We start from the raw sequence: 17,143 nt of genomic DNA, 5'->3' as shown, positions 1-17,143 counted from the left end.
TGTACCTCCTTCAGCTCACTTGGGTATCCACATGTAGAGTTTCTCAGATCTTTTAGCTAGAAAAATAAGGAAACAAGAATTAAAATTCTAATTAAGTGATGATTTGTATAACAGATATATCACTTATATTGCCCTGGAGCTTTATTTAATATTATTTAAATGTCAAAATATAATTTTACTTGGCTAGAACTATACTTTATAAAATTAAAACTTTATATCATTGGGCTTTAGATTTATGAAATACTACACAAGTCAGTTCTATTTCTGATTTATCTTTTCTTAAAAAATATTTTTTCTATCTACCTTAAGAAGGTTTCCTAGTACCTAGTTTATCCAAATGATCTTATAAATTTTATTCTAAAATTTTAATAAGGTTTTAAAATTACTCCTTTAATACGTCAAATTTATTTTTATGTATGGTGTTAGGTAAGAGTCTAACTTGATTTTATTTCAATTGACTAGTTAATTTTCTAATAGCATTCCTCAATTAAATTATTGTCTTTTTTAATGAGAATGCCATTTTCATCTTATAGTAGGTTCCCATAAATATTGGATATATTTCTGGACTTTCTATTCCATGTCACTAATCTACTTATATGTCTTAATGCCAATACCAGACTCTTTTGATTATTGTCATTTTATACTAAGTTTTAATATCTAGTAAGGGAAATATGCTTTCACTATTTTTTTCAAAGTTTCAGTTCTCACACACTTGTTCTTACATATGAACTTTAAAATCATTTAATCTAAATGGAAATGTTAGAATCTTATTCAAATGGCATTTAAGTTGTTTATTTCAGTAGGATTAACATTCTTAAGATAATAAATCATCACTTTAAAAATCATGGTATATCTCTCCATACTTTTCAAGTATACTAGGGAGCTAACTGGGGAAGTGTTGCGTTACTGAAGGAAAATCCTGAGGAACTAAAGGAGGTTATAGACCATGACGCTGTAGCAGCTACAGTCTGAATTGTTGAGTGAGTATTCCAGGAGCACAGAGTAGCAAGGTGTATCAGTAGAGAAGCTAAATGTCTTATAAAGAATAAGGAGATAAAGGATCAAAGATAAGGAATTTAAAAATTCAAGTATAGTGACAAAAGAAATGATGGACCATATGGTCTAGGCTATTTTTTTTTAATTAATTGCTTTTTTATTATGGTAAGAGCACATTATGAAATCTACCCTCAACACATTTTTAAGTGTACTATGCAGTATTAATAAATATAGGCACCACATTTTATGGCACATCTCTAAAATGTAACAGAAACTTTATACCTATTGAAAACAACTCCCCATTTCTCCGTGCCTCCCCCAGCCCCTGACAACCACCATTGTATTCTTTTTTTTTTTTTAACATCTTTATTGGAGTATAATTGCTTTACAATGGTGTGTTAGTGGGCATGAATCTATCCTTCTTTTTACTTTTCTTCCCACCTTTTTACATTGCAGTTTCTATCAGCTATACTTTTCTAATTTCCCTTGCTATATCTTCCTTGACCTATTGGTTGAGTGTATTGTTTAATTTCCACATATTTGTGAATTTTCCAGATTTCCTTCCGTTATTGATTTCTAGTTTCATTTCATAGTGTGAGTTCAAACTTTCAAAATTTATTGAGACTCATTTTGTGGCTTCTGTCCTGAAGAATGTTCCATGTGCACTTAAGAAGAATGCATATTCTAATGTTGGGTAGAATCTTCTGTTATATCTAGTTGTTTTATAGTCTTCTTCAAGTCCTCTATTTCTTTTTGATCTGTCTAGATATTCCATCCATTATTGAAAGTAGGGTATTGAAGTCTCCAACAATTATTGTAGAACTATTTCTCCCTTCAGTTCTGTCAGTTTTTACTTCATATATTTTGGGTGTTAAGTGAATACATGTTTATAATTGTTATGTGTTCTTGATGAATTGACCCTTTTATCAATATAAAATGTCCTTCTATGTCTCTTGCATGTCTCCTGTGACAATTTCTTATATAACATCTCTTTTGGTTACCATTTGCTTTGAATATCTTTTTCCTTCCTTTCATTTTCAATCTATTTGTATCTTTTAATTTTGTAGAAAGCATATAGTTGAATCATTTTCTTAAAATCCATTCTGCTAATATCTGCCTTTTAGTTGAAGAAGTTAATCTATCAGGTCCTAATGAGAAAGGTCTTACTTCGGTCATTTTGCTATTTTTTTTCTACTTGTATATCTTCTTTGTTCCTCAATTCCTCCATTACTTTCTTCTTTTGTGTTTGGTTTTTTAGTGTAACATTTTAATTCCCTTCTCATTCCTTTTACTGTATATTTTGTAGTTTTTTTTTTTTTAGTTGTTACCCTGAGGATTACAATTAACATCTTAATGTATAACATTTTAGTTTGCATTAATACCAACTTAGTTGCAATAATATACAAACACTTTGCTCTTATATAGCTCCACACCCCTCTATGTTGCTGTTATCACAAATTTCATCTTTATACATTGTGTGGACATTAACATAGATTTATAGTTATTATTTTATGCATTTGTCTATTAAATCATATAGGAAAAAAGAGGGGTTACCAACCAAAAATACAGTAACACCAGCTTCTATATTTATCTGTGTAATTACCTTTTCCAGTATTCTTTATTTCTTCATGTGACTTTGAGTTATTGTCTAGGGTCCTTTCATTTCAATCTAAAGGACTTTTAACATTTCTTAAAGGGCAGGTGTACTAGCAATGAACTCTCACAGTTTTTGTTTATCTAGAAATGTCTTAATTTCTCCCTGAGTTTTGAAGTACAGTTTTGCTGGATATAGAATTCTTGGTTAACAGGTTTTTTTTTTTTCTTTCAACACTTTAGGTGTGTCATCCCACTGCCTTCTGCCTTCCATGGTTTCTCATGAGAAGTTAGCTGTTACTCTTATTGAGAATTCCTTTTACAAGACTAGTCATTTCTCTCTTGTTGCTTTCAGGAATCTCTCTTTGTCTTTGTCTTTCCACAGTTGGAGGTGATTGTTTAGGGTCCTCTCAGGTCTTTTCTGAGCATAAATGTGGACATAAATGTTGCCCTCTAGATTCCCTGGAATACACAGGAGCTTCTCAAAGTCCCTCTTCCCCTAAGTATCTTCTTCCCCAGCCTCTTGTTTCTCAGTCTTTTCGGTCTGTCTATGTTTGCCCTGTGTGGCAGCAGCTAAATATGTTTTTGCCTTTAAATATTTTTGAGGGCTTCCCTGGTGGTGCAGTGTTTAAGAATCCACCTTCCAATGCAGGGGACAAGAGTTCGAGCCCTGGGCCAGGAAGATCCCACATGCCACGGAGCAACTAAGCCCGTGCGCCACAACTAAAGACCCAACGTGGCCAAAAATAAATAAATAAATAAATTTGTTTAAGAAAAAAAAAATACTTTTGAAAAATGCTGCCCGGGAAGCCACATCAGGCATGAGGAAGCTCTGAGTCAGGAAAACAAAGTCAATCCCTTGAGCTGATCCTTTGGGGAGCTATTAGATGTGTCAAAACACATAACAACAATTTTTTGATAGTAAGGTATGTATGGCTTCCTCTGGTACCAGCAACCTACACAAGGAATGTGGACTGTCATCTTCAAGGCTGCCACTGAGCTGGGGAGTGGGGAATGGTAGCAGGGTAATTTAAAATGCCACAGAACTCTCTTAGTAAAATTCAGCACTTTTTTTCTTCACTAAGCATTCCCCTGGTTGCTGTAATTTCTTTTTAGACTCCAGAATTCTGAAAAAGTTGATTCTGACAGTCTGTGCTATCGTATTTGTTGCCTTCTGTAGGGATGGAGTTTCTCTCCTTTGATATGCTAGTTTTGCTGTATTCTATGAGCTATTCTTTTACATTTCAAGATCAGTATCATTTTTATCTGTTCTGTAACCAAAACATTTGTCAATTGGTAGCATCTAAAGATTGAAAACTGTTAAACAGTGTTTAAATTTCTGTGATTATGTAACTATCATGTAACTATTTTTTACTTGAGAGTTAAGTAGTATACTATGATTATATCTCATTTTCTGCTTCCTAAACCATTCAAGGAGACTAGTCCTAGCATCAGATTCAAAGATTACACTTCAAAGTTTGTTCAAAACCATGCCACACTTCAGTTTGCTTCGTATTTGAGCCATGCCTTTCTTACATAGTTTCTTTTTATCTGGGGTTTCTGATGGCCTGTTTTGTTGTGTTGTTTTTGTTTGTTTGTTTAACAAAGAAATTTGTGCTGCCTTTACCACATTCCAATTTCTTTGAATTTCTTTTATATCTTTTGAATAGAATCCACTCTTATTGAAGCTTTCTATGTCCCTGACCTAATTTAGTCTCATTATTTCCTTTTGGACCATTGTTTACAGTTTATTATTTTACATCATATTACTAGTAACCTTTGCTTTTTACTTGGATTATGTGTCTTTTTCATATCCTCAAGTACTTCTATCCTCTCAACCTCTAGATGGTAGAATTCCTCTGAATTTAGTCCTGGGACCTCTTTTCACTCTCTGCTTCCCCGCTAAGCAATATCATATATTTCTTTGACTTTAAATGTCATTTATATTTTGAAGATACCAATATGTATTATCTCTTCTTTTATGGTTTACCCATTTGGATTGTGTTTAAGGGAAAAAATCTTTTACTACATTGAGATTATAAAAATATTCTCCCATTTTGTCTTCCTAAAGGTTTAAAATTTTGTCTATCATATTTTAGTCTTTATTACACTTGGAATTGATTTTTAAGTTTGAGGCTGAGGTCAAATTTGTTTTTCCTCTTAGGAATAACCAGTTGCCCCAGTGTTATTTATTGAGTATTCTTTCCTTTTCCCACTGAACTGCAATGCCTCTCTGACTGTTTTATTGGCAGTGGGAGAAGTAGGTAGTAGGGGTCCTTTTACAGATCTTCAATTAATGCCCCTCCCTCACTTCTCATTCCCATCTTCCATGATATCTCTGTTCTTTCCTTTCCAAAGTTCTACTGGGCAGCTTGGCTGCCATCTTTGTTCTTGTCTCCAGTTCATATTCAAAGCTATGGCTTCCTTTGTCCTTCTTCCTCACTCAAAATTCTTCACCTTCCAGCTTCCAGAAATTTGTTGAAACTTCTTGCTGAAGACTCTCTCCCCCTTTCCTTTTTACTTGTTATTGTGGGTATATAACATTTCAATTACTTTAATGGGGCCTTAGAGGGAGAGGTTTCAAACACATGTGCTCATTCTGTCTACTTTTTTATCTGAAAGCACAAAGTGAAACATTTTAAATATTAGAAGTTATATTACTACATTCTCTGTAAATATTTAAAAATATAATTAAATTTCATCTTTTGGGAATGATATAAGCCTGGCTGTCTCTGAAGGTAGAAAGCTAGTCAGAGGGCCACAAAGTCTCTTCCTTAGGGTTCCAATTTGTTTTTTTAATGCTTCATAAGATTTTCCATTTTCAACAATCCCATTTATAGTCTTTAGTATTTCATAATGCCAAAAAAGTGGCTAATTCTTGTGTTACAATGTCTGTGACCTTTGGCTTGTGGGTGTGTAACTAAACGCCTGGAAATAAGTATCCGTGAAAAAATTACAGGCACATAAAGAGAAGAAATTCTGTAAAACTTTGGTATATCCCATTAATGATTTCACTGTTCACTGTACTTGGGACAGATCTATAGTAAAGTGATATACTACAGGTTTCTTTCCCTTGCCAGAAATGGGAAAGTACTTGGTGTAATGTTTTCTTTGCTTACATTGGATGCATGTAGTGAAGCTGGTTTATTTTTGGCCATTTCCTGTCTACGAACACTGTGTTATTTTAGCCAACACTACTATAATAAAATATAATGCATAAAATGAATTTCCACACCTATGAATGTTGTAATAGAAATTCATAAAATACGTTATTATAGGAATCAGCACCACTTATTCACTGGGAAAAGAATCTTCTGAAATATTTTAAGTCTTTCTGTTCTAGCCTGTTATAGAATGCATAAAGATTTTTTTAAAAACCTGTAGTCCTCTGAAATATTGTCTTTTTTTTCCATTTAGGCATTTAAAAGTATATTCTCCATTTAGCCTGGCTTTCAGGGACTCATTACTGTGTTGCATTAAGTTAATCACCCTGTCTTAGTGTCCTCTACTAATCAAGAAGGCATGGAATATTTTTCTGATTAATTCTTATGTAAAGATTGAGTTGGATAAATGAACATTTGGACTTGGAATTAACCAGTAAAGATCTTGAAGAGAATTCCTATTTGATGGCAAACTGCCTACTGTTATATAAATAATACTTGAGAAGGGAAATATACATAGAAATGTATTGGGCTTCATGGAGAAACAAATTTTAAAGCATAGATCCTCCATAGAGGAATACCACATTTCTTAGAGCATAAATTTAAACTAGACAAGGGTAAAACCTAGACCAGGTGACTCCATCACCTAGTCTAAAACATTTGAATAACACTTGAATCCTCCCTCTCCTTCCTTCCCGACAATCACTAAGTCCTACTTTTATGATCTCTTAAATATCTGGTATATCTGTGTTCTCTTCTTTTATTAATAATTATCGCGGTTTTCCCTGGCGGCGCAGTGGTTGGGAGTCCACCTGCCGGTGCAGGGGACACGGGTTCAGGCCCTGGTCCAGGAAGATCCCACATGCCGCGGAGCAGCTGGGCCCGTGCGCCACAACTACTGAGCCTGCGCTCTGGAGCCCGTGAGCCACAACTACTGAGCCCGCGTGCCACAACTAATGAGGCCCGCGTGCCTTGAGCCTGTGCTCGGCAACAAGGGAAGCCACCGCAGTGGGAGGCCCGCACACCGCAACGGAGAGTGGCCCCTGCTCGCCGCAACTGGGGAGAGCCCACGCACAGCAGCGAGGACCCAATGCAGCCAAAAACAAATAAATAAATTAATTTTTAAAAAAAATTATCACTAAAATGTATTGAACTAAGCACAGAGTATGGTTTAGAATATGATTTCTAGTCTTAATAACAACTCTGAAAAAATATGTATTATGATCACCATTTTACATACAAGGAAACTGAAACTACAAAGAAATTAAATAACTTGCTCCAAAAGTCATCTATTTATCACTGGCAGATCTGGGATTTGAACTAAGCTCTATCTGATTTTCTTGCCAATGCCAATGCTTTTCTACTGCATGATACCCTCTTTTTTGTTATGCCCTTATATGGTCTAGTTGACACTATTGCACTGGTCTTCCTACTAATCTCTCTCCATTCAGTCTCTCCCTGCTACATCCTCCACAAAGTTCACCAATTTATTATCTGTCTCAAGTAGGTCCTTGAGGGCAGGGAGCATATCTTATTCATCTTTTTATCCCAAGCACCAGAAACTAGCTCCATGCATGGCACATTGGAGATGCTTAAAAACTTGCATTGAATATGGTTCTGTTACTTTTTTATTTAAAAATCTTTTTCTGCTCCTTAACCTTATGGGATAAAATCTGACTTTTCAGCTTCATCTTAAGCTACTACTCCCCCATATGTTTAAGTGTTTAATTTCTATGTTTCAGTGTTCCATACATATTGAAATTGTTCTTAACTGAATATGTTATATATAATTAGGCTTCTGTGCCTTTATTCATTCTATTTTTCTTACCTAAAGTGTGCTTCCTCCTTCTACTTCTGATGAAATTCTACTGTTCATCTTTCAAGGACCAGTTCGAATACTACCTCCTTTTGAAACCTAACTTCTCCCCACTAGAAGAATTAATTGTTCTTCCTCTGCATTTCCATAGCATATTGCTTAAATATTCATTATATGACAATAAACATAAATATTATATTAGGATTAATGTATACATTTATCTTGCTTTCCACCCTCCATCCAGATTGGGAGCTCTTTAAGGACAAATAAGTATTAATTTATCTTTATATCCCCAATGCCTACCACAATATCTGACACATAATAGGGTCTCCAGATTAACCTATTTGTTTAATGAGGTTGAGGTCATTTCAGTTTAGAAATTATACCCATGTGTTTATTAATTTAACTGCAGAGCAGTTCTATTTCTGGGAACATAGCCCAATAAAAGTGAAGAGTTTTGATATATTTAAAAACTGGCACATGATTTCTATACTGATTGTCCTTATCAATTCAGATGAGTTGGTTGCCTGGGACAGAATTCTTAGGACAGTGCCCTGTGGGCTTTTAGCAAATGTTTGGTGAATAAGTGAATGAGGGAGCAAATGAAATAATATGTATGTATGTTTGACTAAAAAGATGTGGACATATCTATTAAGCACACAGGGAAAACTGGAAGGACCATCCCCAACATATAAACATGGGGAGCAAACGTCCTAAGTTATGTTTTATGGAAATCAGAGCACACCTTCCCTGAGGGACGGATTCCTCTGTTCCATATTTGCCAGAGTTTGAGGCTAACCTCAAGCCTCATTCAGAAAATAACTGAAATGAGTTTGGTCTTGTATGACCTATTTAATAGGTGCTTTGTTTCCTATCTACAGCCCAGCAAACTCGCCATTTGTTGTTACTGAATGTCCATGTGAGGTCTATAAAAGTTAGAAATTACTTCTGCTTTGTTTTATAACTATACAACAGTTTTGCTGAGGCTAGGTTTGTTTATTTCACTTATTTTCCTAACAGTTTGCTTGACAAACCTTTAAAGAAAATAAATAATCCTTTTCTAATAATAGACATTTTATTTTGTAGTTTATATTCTTAAACTTTTAATCATATGGAAAAAAGGTAAACAAGACACTTCCAAATAGATGATATAAAACAACACAACTTCTCGAAGGATTTATTCATGTTTTTGGCACATAGCTGTGATTCAACTTCTTTTGTTGCATGTCATGACCATCAGACATCACTACATCAACTAGCAAACCTTTTTCTTGCCTTGACTTTACTTCTTCATTATTGGTCTTTGCCTCACCTGCAGAAACCTTCTTACTAACCCTTAGCCCGTGACTATGTCACTGACTTGTCCCTTCGCTCAAACCACAGTTTATGATTGGAACACCCTTCTTAAGAGTCAATAGATCCTCATAAGAAACTTCATAATTGTCTCATTTCATTAATTCTTTGAAGAAATATTTATTGAGCACAACATGTGCTAGGTGCTGGATCTACAATAGTGAATGTGACAAAGTTTGAGCCCTCAAGGATCACAATGTTTAGTAAGAGAGACAGACAAGGAAACAGGTAATTGCAGTGCAGTGTGGTTAAGTGCTGTAATAGTGGTATATATTCTTTTCATTAAGCCCTCTTTATTTCAGTGGCATTGAAATGTAACTCCTATCCTTTATCCTATTCTAGGAATGATTATATGCTTTACATAGCTCAACACAAAGTTATCACACAAAGCACAATATAAGGAACTCTTAATTCTCATCTTATTTTTGTTCTATATTATCAGCCATTACATTTATAGGATTATCATCTAAGATTATTCACACACCATTGCTCATTGAATGTTTGATTATTGTCATATAAAATCATTGTCTTGAGCACTAGTCTGGCAGAAATCAGTCCTTTTATATTTTCTCAGTTGCATATTCACTTAGAGTTGATTGACGTCATTACCCAGCTTCTTATTGTGTCAACAAATGTGTTACATGTTAACTGGTACCTATGAAATAAGTACAGTAAGTCTAGTAAAGCATGATAAACCAACAGGGTGATGGTTTGTCAGTCTTACTTCCAGCATCAGCATTATAAAACTTTTGAAGATCTTTAATAATGCAGTCATTTACATTGTGAAAGGCCCATTGTGAAAAGCTCATAGATTCCAGAGCCCCAAAGGTGAAAAAATATAGTCAAAATTGTAAACACATAATTATGCTTGAGTATGAGAAGTGATGTATTGGAAGAGTGTACAAAATTCCATAGGAGCACAAAGGAGAGCAAAGCACTAATATATTAGTAAGGGCAAATAAATACTGTCTGAGAGCAGAATTCCAGAACGAAAACCCATAGAACAAAAACCAAGCCTCGACTGAGTTTTGAGATTGGGTAAAACAAATAGTTATGTCTCTATTCACAAAGCAGAAAATTTGAATTGGATCAAGCTATTTCTTTTCTTCTTCAAAGAGGTATCATTTAGGAAACCTTTTATAAAACATGGGGCTCTAACTGAAAATAATAACAATGATCATATTCAGAAGATATGTGAAGTTATTTTGTATCTGTATGTGTGTGTGTGTATATATGTATATATATATATGTATATATATATATATACATATATACACACACACACATAGAGTCAGTAGTGGATTTTTTTATCATTTCTTATTTCAAAATGGGGAGGAAATCTTCATTGATTTTACTGCTTATAACTGTAATATATATACACTTGCAAAATTTCAAACAACATTGAAATATTCAAAAATAGAAAGTCAAAGTTACCCTTTAATCCAGCTTCTGAGAGAGAAACTATTCTTAGCAGTTAATATATAAATTCCCAAGTGTTTTATAAACGTAGTTTCATATTACATGGTTCTTACTATAGGAATATTATTTTGTAAAATACAGTTTTTTTTCAGCCAGACAGTGGAATACTTTATAGATTAAGAAAACCTATTTGTTTTCACATGCAAAGATATCTATGATATATTAAATGGATTGTTTTAAAACTAAATAGAATATCAATGATCTTTCATTGATATAAATAATTTGGGTTTAAAAGTGGTATTTTTGTTGTTCACATGTACCTCTTTTTGAATTAAAGTACATGACTAGAAGAATACAAAACTTGTAGATAGTCTATTGAAAATTAGTCTTTGGTGCTCTGGGTTTAATTACTGAAATGAAAAAAAGTGAAGATAAAATTTCAAATACCTTTCCAACAGGTCTTTATAATCTGTTATTTACTTTGCACGATAAGACTTTCATTTAAAATTATATGTTGGGTTTTCCAGGTCTCTGGACTCAGGACTCACCAGTGCTTTACAAGGTCTATCTGTCATAGACACACACCTTGTCGAAGTGGATGGAGACACACTTTCCTTGTATGGCTCAGGAGCGCTGGAATGTCTGGATCGGAACTGGAGCGTGCAAACTGCAGGAATGGTGACAACAGTGTCCTTCACTTTCATAGAATTTGATGAAATCGCCCAAGTGCTTCCCAAATTGAAGATTAAGTTTCCTAATTCTTTGGTAAACATTTCCTTTTAGTTGTATGTTTGAATTCTTCTCAGTCATGACTTGTATATTCAGGCCAAAGACCTGTTTTAACTTTTATTTCTGCAGTTTCTATCTGGCAGGGAGACTAAGTTCTTGTGTTGATTTTCTGAATCTGGGATTTAAATTAGTATTCATAAATGGCCTTGCAGTCTTCTGTAAATATTGGAAATTATCTCTCTAGAAAATGCTTCTTTATGGAGTATAACGGACTAATGTAATTTTATTCAAATTATATATTTCTACTTTGTAAAACTTTCAACAGGACCTCACCCAACTGTATATTATATATTCATTTATTGTACTTGGTATTAATGGGACATATATATTTATATATAATTTTTACAGTAGTCCCCTAACAACACTTAAAATAATTTTAATAGCTCATTAAAATTACTTTGAGAAATTAGCCCTTTCCAATTATGGCATTATTGTATTATTTATTAGTATGAATTTGCAGAAACTGTGATTTCCATGAATTCTCTCCTGAGTTTTTATTATCATTGTGTTTTTCTCTGTCAGCCAAGTGATTTCCCTCACCTACCCTTTATTAAGTGTTTTTTATTTTTCTTTTGTTATATCATCCTCCCTAAAAAAGATAGAAGTGGAGACAGTATGTTTAGAAAAGATCATCCAAATTCACAGACAGAACACTTACATTAGCATTTCGGTTTTAGTGATTTTATTTTCTGGTAGCCAGTTTAAGTAGCCTGCATAGTAATTAGCAAGATAAAAGTAATAATGGTTAACTAGTTTTTCTCAGAAGTGCTGTGTGAGCCCTGCATTTATAAAATTCTGAAAATTTTACTTCTGATCTTTCCTTTGTAGATTTCATCTCAGTGTAAAGCATATAAAATCATCGTAATGCCTGGAAGAGTCTGAATTATTGTATATTTATATAATTTTTAAGACTCTTAGGTTGTTAATAAATAGGGGGATGTCCTTTGCAGAAGGGAAATCACTTTGAATCCAATATTGGATGGATTAATATATTCCATCAATAATTTTGCATTAGGTGGATTAAAGTTTATGTAAGTTTAATACATTCAGTTGGTTTAATGTAATTGAAAACATATTAGCTAAGCGTAAAGTTAACATTTATTTGGGGAATGATCAGTGAAGCTTTAATGTTAATGTTTTAAGATGGTTAAACTCAATATTCACCTCTTTTTTTGTTTTATTATTGTAGCACCTCAAATTCAAGGAAACAAATCTTGTAATGCTGCAGCAATTTAATGCACTAGCGCAACTCCGTCGAGTTGACCAGCTGACAATTGATCCTCAAGGAAATCCAGTTGTCAATTTTACACTCTGGAAATATTATGTTCTGTTTAGACTGAGCCATTTTAATATGCAGAAAATAAATGGAACAGAGGTAAGCTAAACACGAAGTCAACTGTAGAATTAAAATATTCCTTTTTAGGGGAAGTAGTCATAAAAATGGCCAGGAATTTATGTATAAAACCATGATAGAACTTTTGAGAAATAATGTTTTTTTAAAAAAAAAATCTTGACATTTAAACTGTTGAAAAGCTAAAACTATTTATCTAAAAACTTCTAAGGTACTAGACAAATTTTGAAAATAAAATAGTAACCAGATCATGGTGAATAGTAAATACTTTTTTGATAGTTTGTAGGTATTCAGAGAAGTAAAGTGTTTGTAGGATAATAGTTTAAAATTTTTAAAAAACCACTTCTGTAAGTAATGTGATCTTTGTATTTTTCAGAGTGCTTTACAGACTGTCTGACATGCAAAATGGTATGGGGAAGTGATACTAAATGTCAATTAATAAGGATTGTGGTAGGGGAAGGGAAGAATAACATAGAAAGAAAGAATGTGCATAGGGAAAGAAGAGTGATTTTAAAGAGAAGAGATGAGAAGGAGAAATAAGCAAGGAGGAAAGATAAAAGAAGATAAAGTAAAGATGAGTAAAAAAGGAAGTAAAACAACCATAAGTCCCTAAACGTCTGGACTGCTTTGTTAATAGTTTGTAGCAGATGCTTTTGGCATATCTGCATTGTATACCTTGGGCCTGGAGCCTGAATAACTGGAAAATTATTAGTAAAGAGTTATTTTTCAGATTGATTCTGCTAAGCTTGTCACAGGGTTAATCCCCCAGCTATCCAAAGATCATGTTCTCTTTAAATATTACTTTGGAAGAAAAGAGAGAAACTATGCTTCTTCCTCTACTGTGGAATTCCAGAACTGAATTTAAATAAACCTCTAAAGGAAAAAATCTTTAATATGTTGTTAGTATTATTGTGATTATCTCTTAAAATTCAGACCTCCTTATTGTAAGATGAACTATAATCAACTTTGCTGGCATGATGGTAATAGCAATTGTATTTCCCTGCAGCTGATACACTGTAAGTAACTCTAGCCTAAAACTCCAAAACTACAGCATACCATTAGGAGACTGGAGGTCTCTGGGTCATTGTACAAAAGCCATATGAAATTTGCATCAACCATGGTAGGCCCATGACCACAGTATCAGCCATCTGTTGAAGATGTAGGGCAAACCTGGAACCTTCAGATGACTATTAATTTCTCCAGCTAGTTCTCAAGAGATTTGTTTCAGCTTTATGTACCCTCTTGGTACTTCCCCAGAGAGGCTGTGAGTCACTGGTCAGATCTAATAATTAGTTCCAAACGTTTCCAAAGCTAGCCTACACTGGAAATAGAATAGTTATTTTTGCTATGGGTGAGTAATTCTCCCTCATTAATGGCCAAACCGTTAACTCAATTAACCCTAAATAGTGTATTTACCCAAATGTGGATCACTACTGGAGACGTAATAATTATTATAAAACCTTGAGATAGGAAGTAATAGTATAATATAATTGCATAAAGTAGAGAAGAAAGAGAAAGAACCAATGTAATTTATTCTGATTGAAAGTTCCGAAAATGTCAATGCCAGGGATATTTGACCCTTTAATAAAAGACCTAAAATAAAACTGCTTATCTCATCCTTGACAATATATAATGATGTTATACTATATTTCTACTTCTCTTTGTATAAGAGAGAGTGATATTGCTTGAGGAGACTTAAATTGAATTGTGAGCATCGAGAGGAAAAGATGGAGTAGTGCCCTGCACTGGCCACTAGGTGACTATATTAGACCAAACAACTTAGCTGTCAGCTGAAGGACGGATTCCAGGGAGCAGCAGCCTCATTAACTATGAAAGTCTAGGGAAGGGAAGGGAAAGAGTTGGTCTGCACTGATTCATGTGTGTAAGATGCTTGTGAATTATGCATTTATTTTCCAGAAATTCCTGTGTAGTGTATTATAGCTAGTGTAAAGAATAAAGTTTTTAAAAATGCAAAATTTAACTATACCAGGGTTTCTCAACCTCAAATGCTCTGTTGAGATTTTGGATCATATAATTCTTTATAGTGGGAACTGTCCTGTGCATTGTAGGACATTTAACGGCATCCCTGGCTTCGACCCACTAGATGCTAGTAGCACCCCTCCACCAGTTGCGATAAACCAAAATCATCTCCAGACGTTGCCAAATGTTCCCTAGGGGCCAAAATGGCCCCTGATTGGGAACCACTGCATTATATTGGCAATCTAATAGTATTTAAAATGCAAGCAACCTAATTTTGTGTTAAAAAATATGCCCAGATATTAATACAAGTCCTGCTTTTAGTAGTTTCTTGGTTAACATAGGAATGAGCCCTCATGGGGAATATATCTGTGACAGATTATTCCTTGTGGGGAGAGAGGCGAACATAATTTCAGAATGAATAGGAGTGCCTTTCCTAATCCAATGTTCATTCCCTCAGAAAGGGACAAAATTATCCTTTTAGGAACAAGGTATGAACAACACCTTGTCTTACCTTTGACACATTATTAAAGTCAATCTATTCCATTGACACTTGAGATTTTTCCCCCTAAATCATTCTACTCAAAGAAGCTATAGGATTTTTGAAAAAAATTTATTAAGAATTTAAGGTGTCTCAAGTATAATCCTTAGGAACCATGGCTTCTAAGTCAGAGCTAACTCCTCACTTCCCAGCCATCATCCATCACCATGGGCCACATTTGTATCAATACATCTTCATTCTAATCAAGTGCAAGGAAGAAAGAGAAATATCAATGAGAACTCACTCTCATCTTACAGCCCAGGAGAATGTATTTTTCTGGACTAAAAGAAAATATTTAATCTGGAAAGTTCTTTGGAATTATGTTAGTTGTATCAAGCTAAGAGGCAATGTCATTTTTGACCCCTCTCCTTCATATCTCTTCAGGTGACGCAAAATGATATGATAATGGCTGAAAGGCTCTTTGGAATCCTAGCACATGTAGCATCTTCTGAATTACCCCAGTACCATCTGATTTCAATTCTGGGTGATGCCAGGTAACCTTTAATTTCTACAGTTTTTATAGAAGTACTGTTGCACTAGAAAAAGAAATATATTCCACACACCTCTTAATTGTGCTATTTATTCATCCCACAAACATCCTAAATTTGTTTTGTGTCTGGCCCTCTCCAAAGTGTTGGAGGTATAAAGATGAATAAGACAAAGTGCTTGCTCTTGTGTGGCTTATAAGCTAATAAGTTAAAGACATTTCAGATGCTATAAGAGAGGGCTGTAGGAGCATAGGAGACACTACATTTTGGAAAAACATTGGTGAAGGCTTCACAAAGGAGGTAACATTTTTCTAGTTCTTCAGGAATGAATAGGAGTTTTTTCAGGTACAGGGTATGAGGGAAAGAGATCTGCAAAGGCACAAGGAATTGTAAATAGTTCAGTATAATTGGAGCATAGGATGATTGCGAATTGTGATAGGAGATGAAGGTAGAAAGATTGATTGTGATCTGATTTTGAAGAGCCCAGAAATCCATGAAAAACAAAACTGAATACTGTGCTTTGTAATTAAGCACAACAATCTGTGATTAGATTCATGTTCTAGAAAGGCTGCCATTTAAGAGGACAGAGATGGAAAGCATGGAGACCAATCAAGAGGCTAGTCTGTAGTCCAGGAGAGAGATTATAAGGGTCTGAACTAAGACAGTGAGAATGGAGAAGAGGATAATTTGAAAAATACTTAGAAGGCGTGTACCTGACAGAAAACACTGACTGACAGGATGTGGCATAGATAGAAGGAGAAAAGTCAAAGATGGTGTGTTAGTCATGATTCAGTTATAGATCATTCACTCTGGCTAGAGTAAGGAGAAAACAATTGATATATAAGAAATTAGTTATCAGTAAGGAACTTGCCATTGAAAGGTATTTTGGTCTTCTCCTTAGCCCAGGAAAAGATGTACGAAATAGTGACATGCACTTGTTAGATTTGGAATCTATGGGCAAAAGTTCAGATGGAAAGTCCTATGTTATTACTGGGAGCTGGAATCCAAAATCCCCACATTTTCAAATTGTAAATGAAGAAACTCCTAAAGGTGATGCAGATTGCTGACATCATGAACAGAAATTTTAGTCCCGAGAAGATACCCAAATCTTAGCACTACTTATTTGATAAATATTTAGTGTTTACCTACTTCTGATGAAACCAAGGAATTTGAATAGTTTTTTGAGTTTACTATTAAATTTGACCAGTAAACAAAAAAAAAAAAAAAAAGAAAGAAATTAGTTATCTACAGAATCATTGGAAGGAATAGGGAAGCAGTCTCTAGACTGGGCCTGGAAAGGATCTCAGAATGATACCACGGAACCAGTCCACCAAGGAAACTGCTACCTTTGCTATAGTCTGGGAGCTGGGTGATCAGGAGGCTTGTCCTGACCTCGACCTCCAGGATCATACCACTTTTTACTTTGAGGATCAGGAAGTTCCCCATTCCCCTCCCCAAAACTTGGCTCCAGAGCCATGCTACCTTACTATAATCTATACCAACAAAATGGGTATCTTGTGTGCTTACTTCCCCACTTAGTTCAGTTCTGATTGCATTGGTGTGAGCAGAAAAGGGGCAGAGGTGTCTCTAAGAAATTATAACCAAAGCCAATCTTCAGGTAAATTTGCAGCCTGAGTTTATAATACATGCATAGTTTAA

The 17,143-nt window shown here is 34.5% G+C and overlaps 1 protein-coding gene across 3 annotated transcripts in view; it reads left to right on the top strand.

Annotated features, from left to right (window-relative positions):
• Positions 1–17,143, top strand: part of LRRC49 (leucine rich repeat containing 49) — a 132,887-nt gene that overhangs the window by 103,507 nt on the left and 12,237 nt on the right. For all 3 annotated transcript variants that reach the window (XM_061180122.1, XM_061180121.1, XM_061180123.1), the window contains 3 exons: positions 10,866–11,103; positions 12,317–12,502; positions 15,381–15,490. In XM_061180122.1, coding sequence (XP_061036105.1) covers positions 10,866–11,103; positions 12,317–12,502; positions 15,381–15,490 — 534 coding nt within the window. The remainder of the gene's footprint in view (positions 1–10,865; positions 11,104–12,316; positions 12,503–15,380; positions 15,491–17,143) is intronic.

Source organism: Eubalaena glacialis, chromosome 2, assembly GCF_028564815.1.
Source record: "Eubalaena glacialis isolate mEubGla1 chromosome 2, mEubGla1.1.hap2.+ XY, whole genome shotgun sequence".
Classification (NCBI taxonomy): Eukaryota; Metazoa; Chordata; class Mammalia; order Artiodactyla; family Balaenidae; genus Eubalaena; species Eubalaena glacialis.
This window is presented reverse-complemented; position numbering and strand designations above follow the sequence as displayed.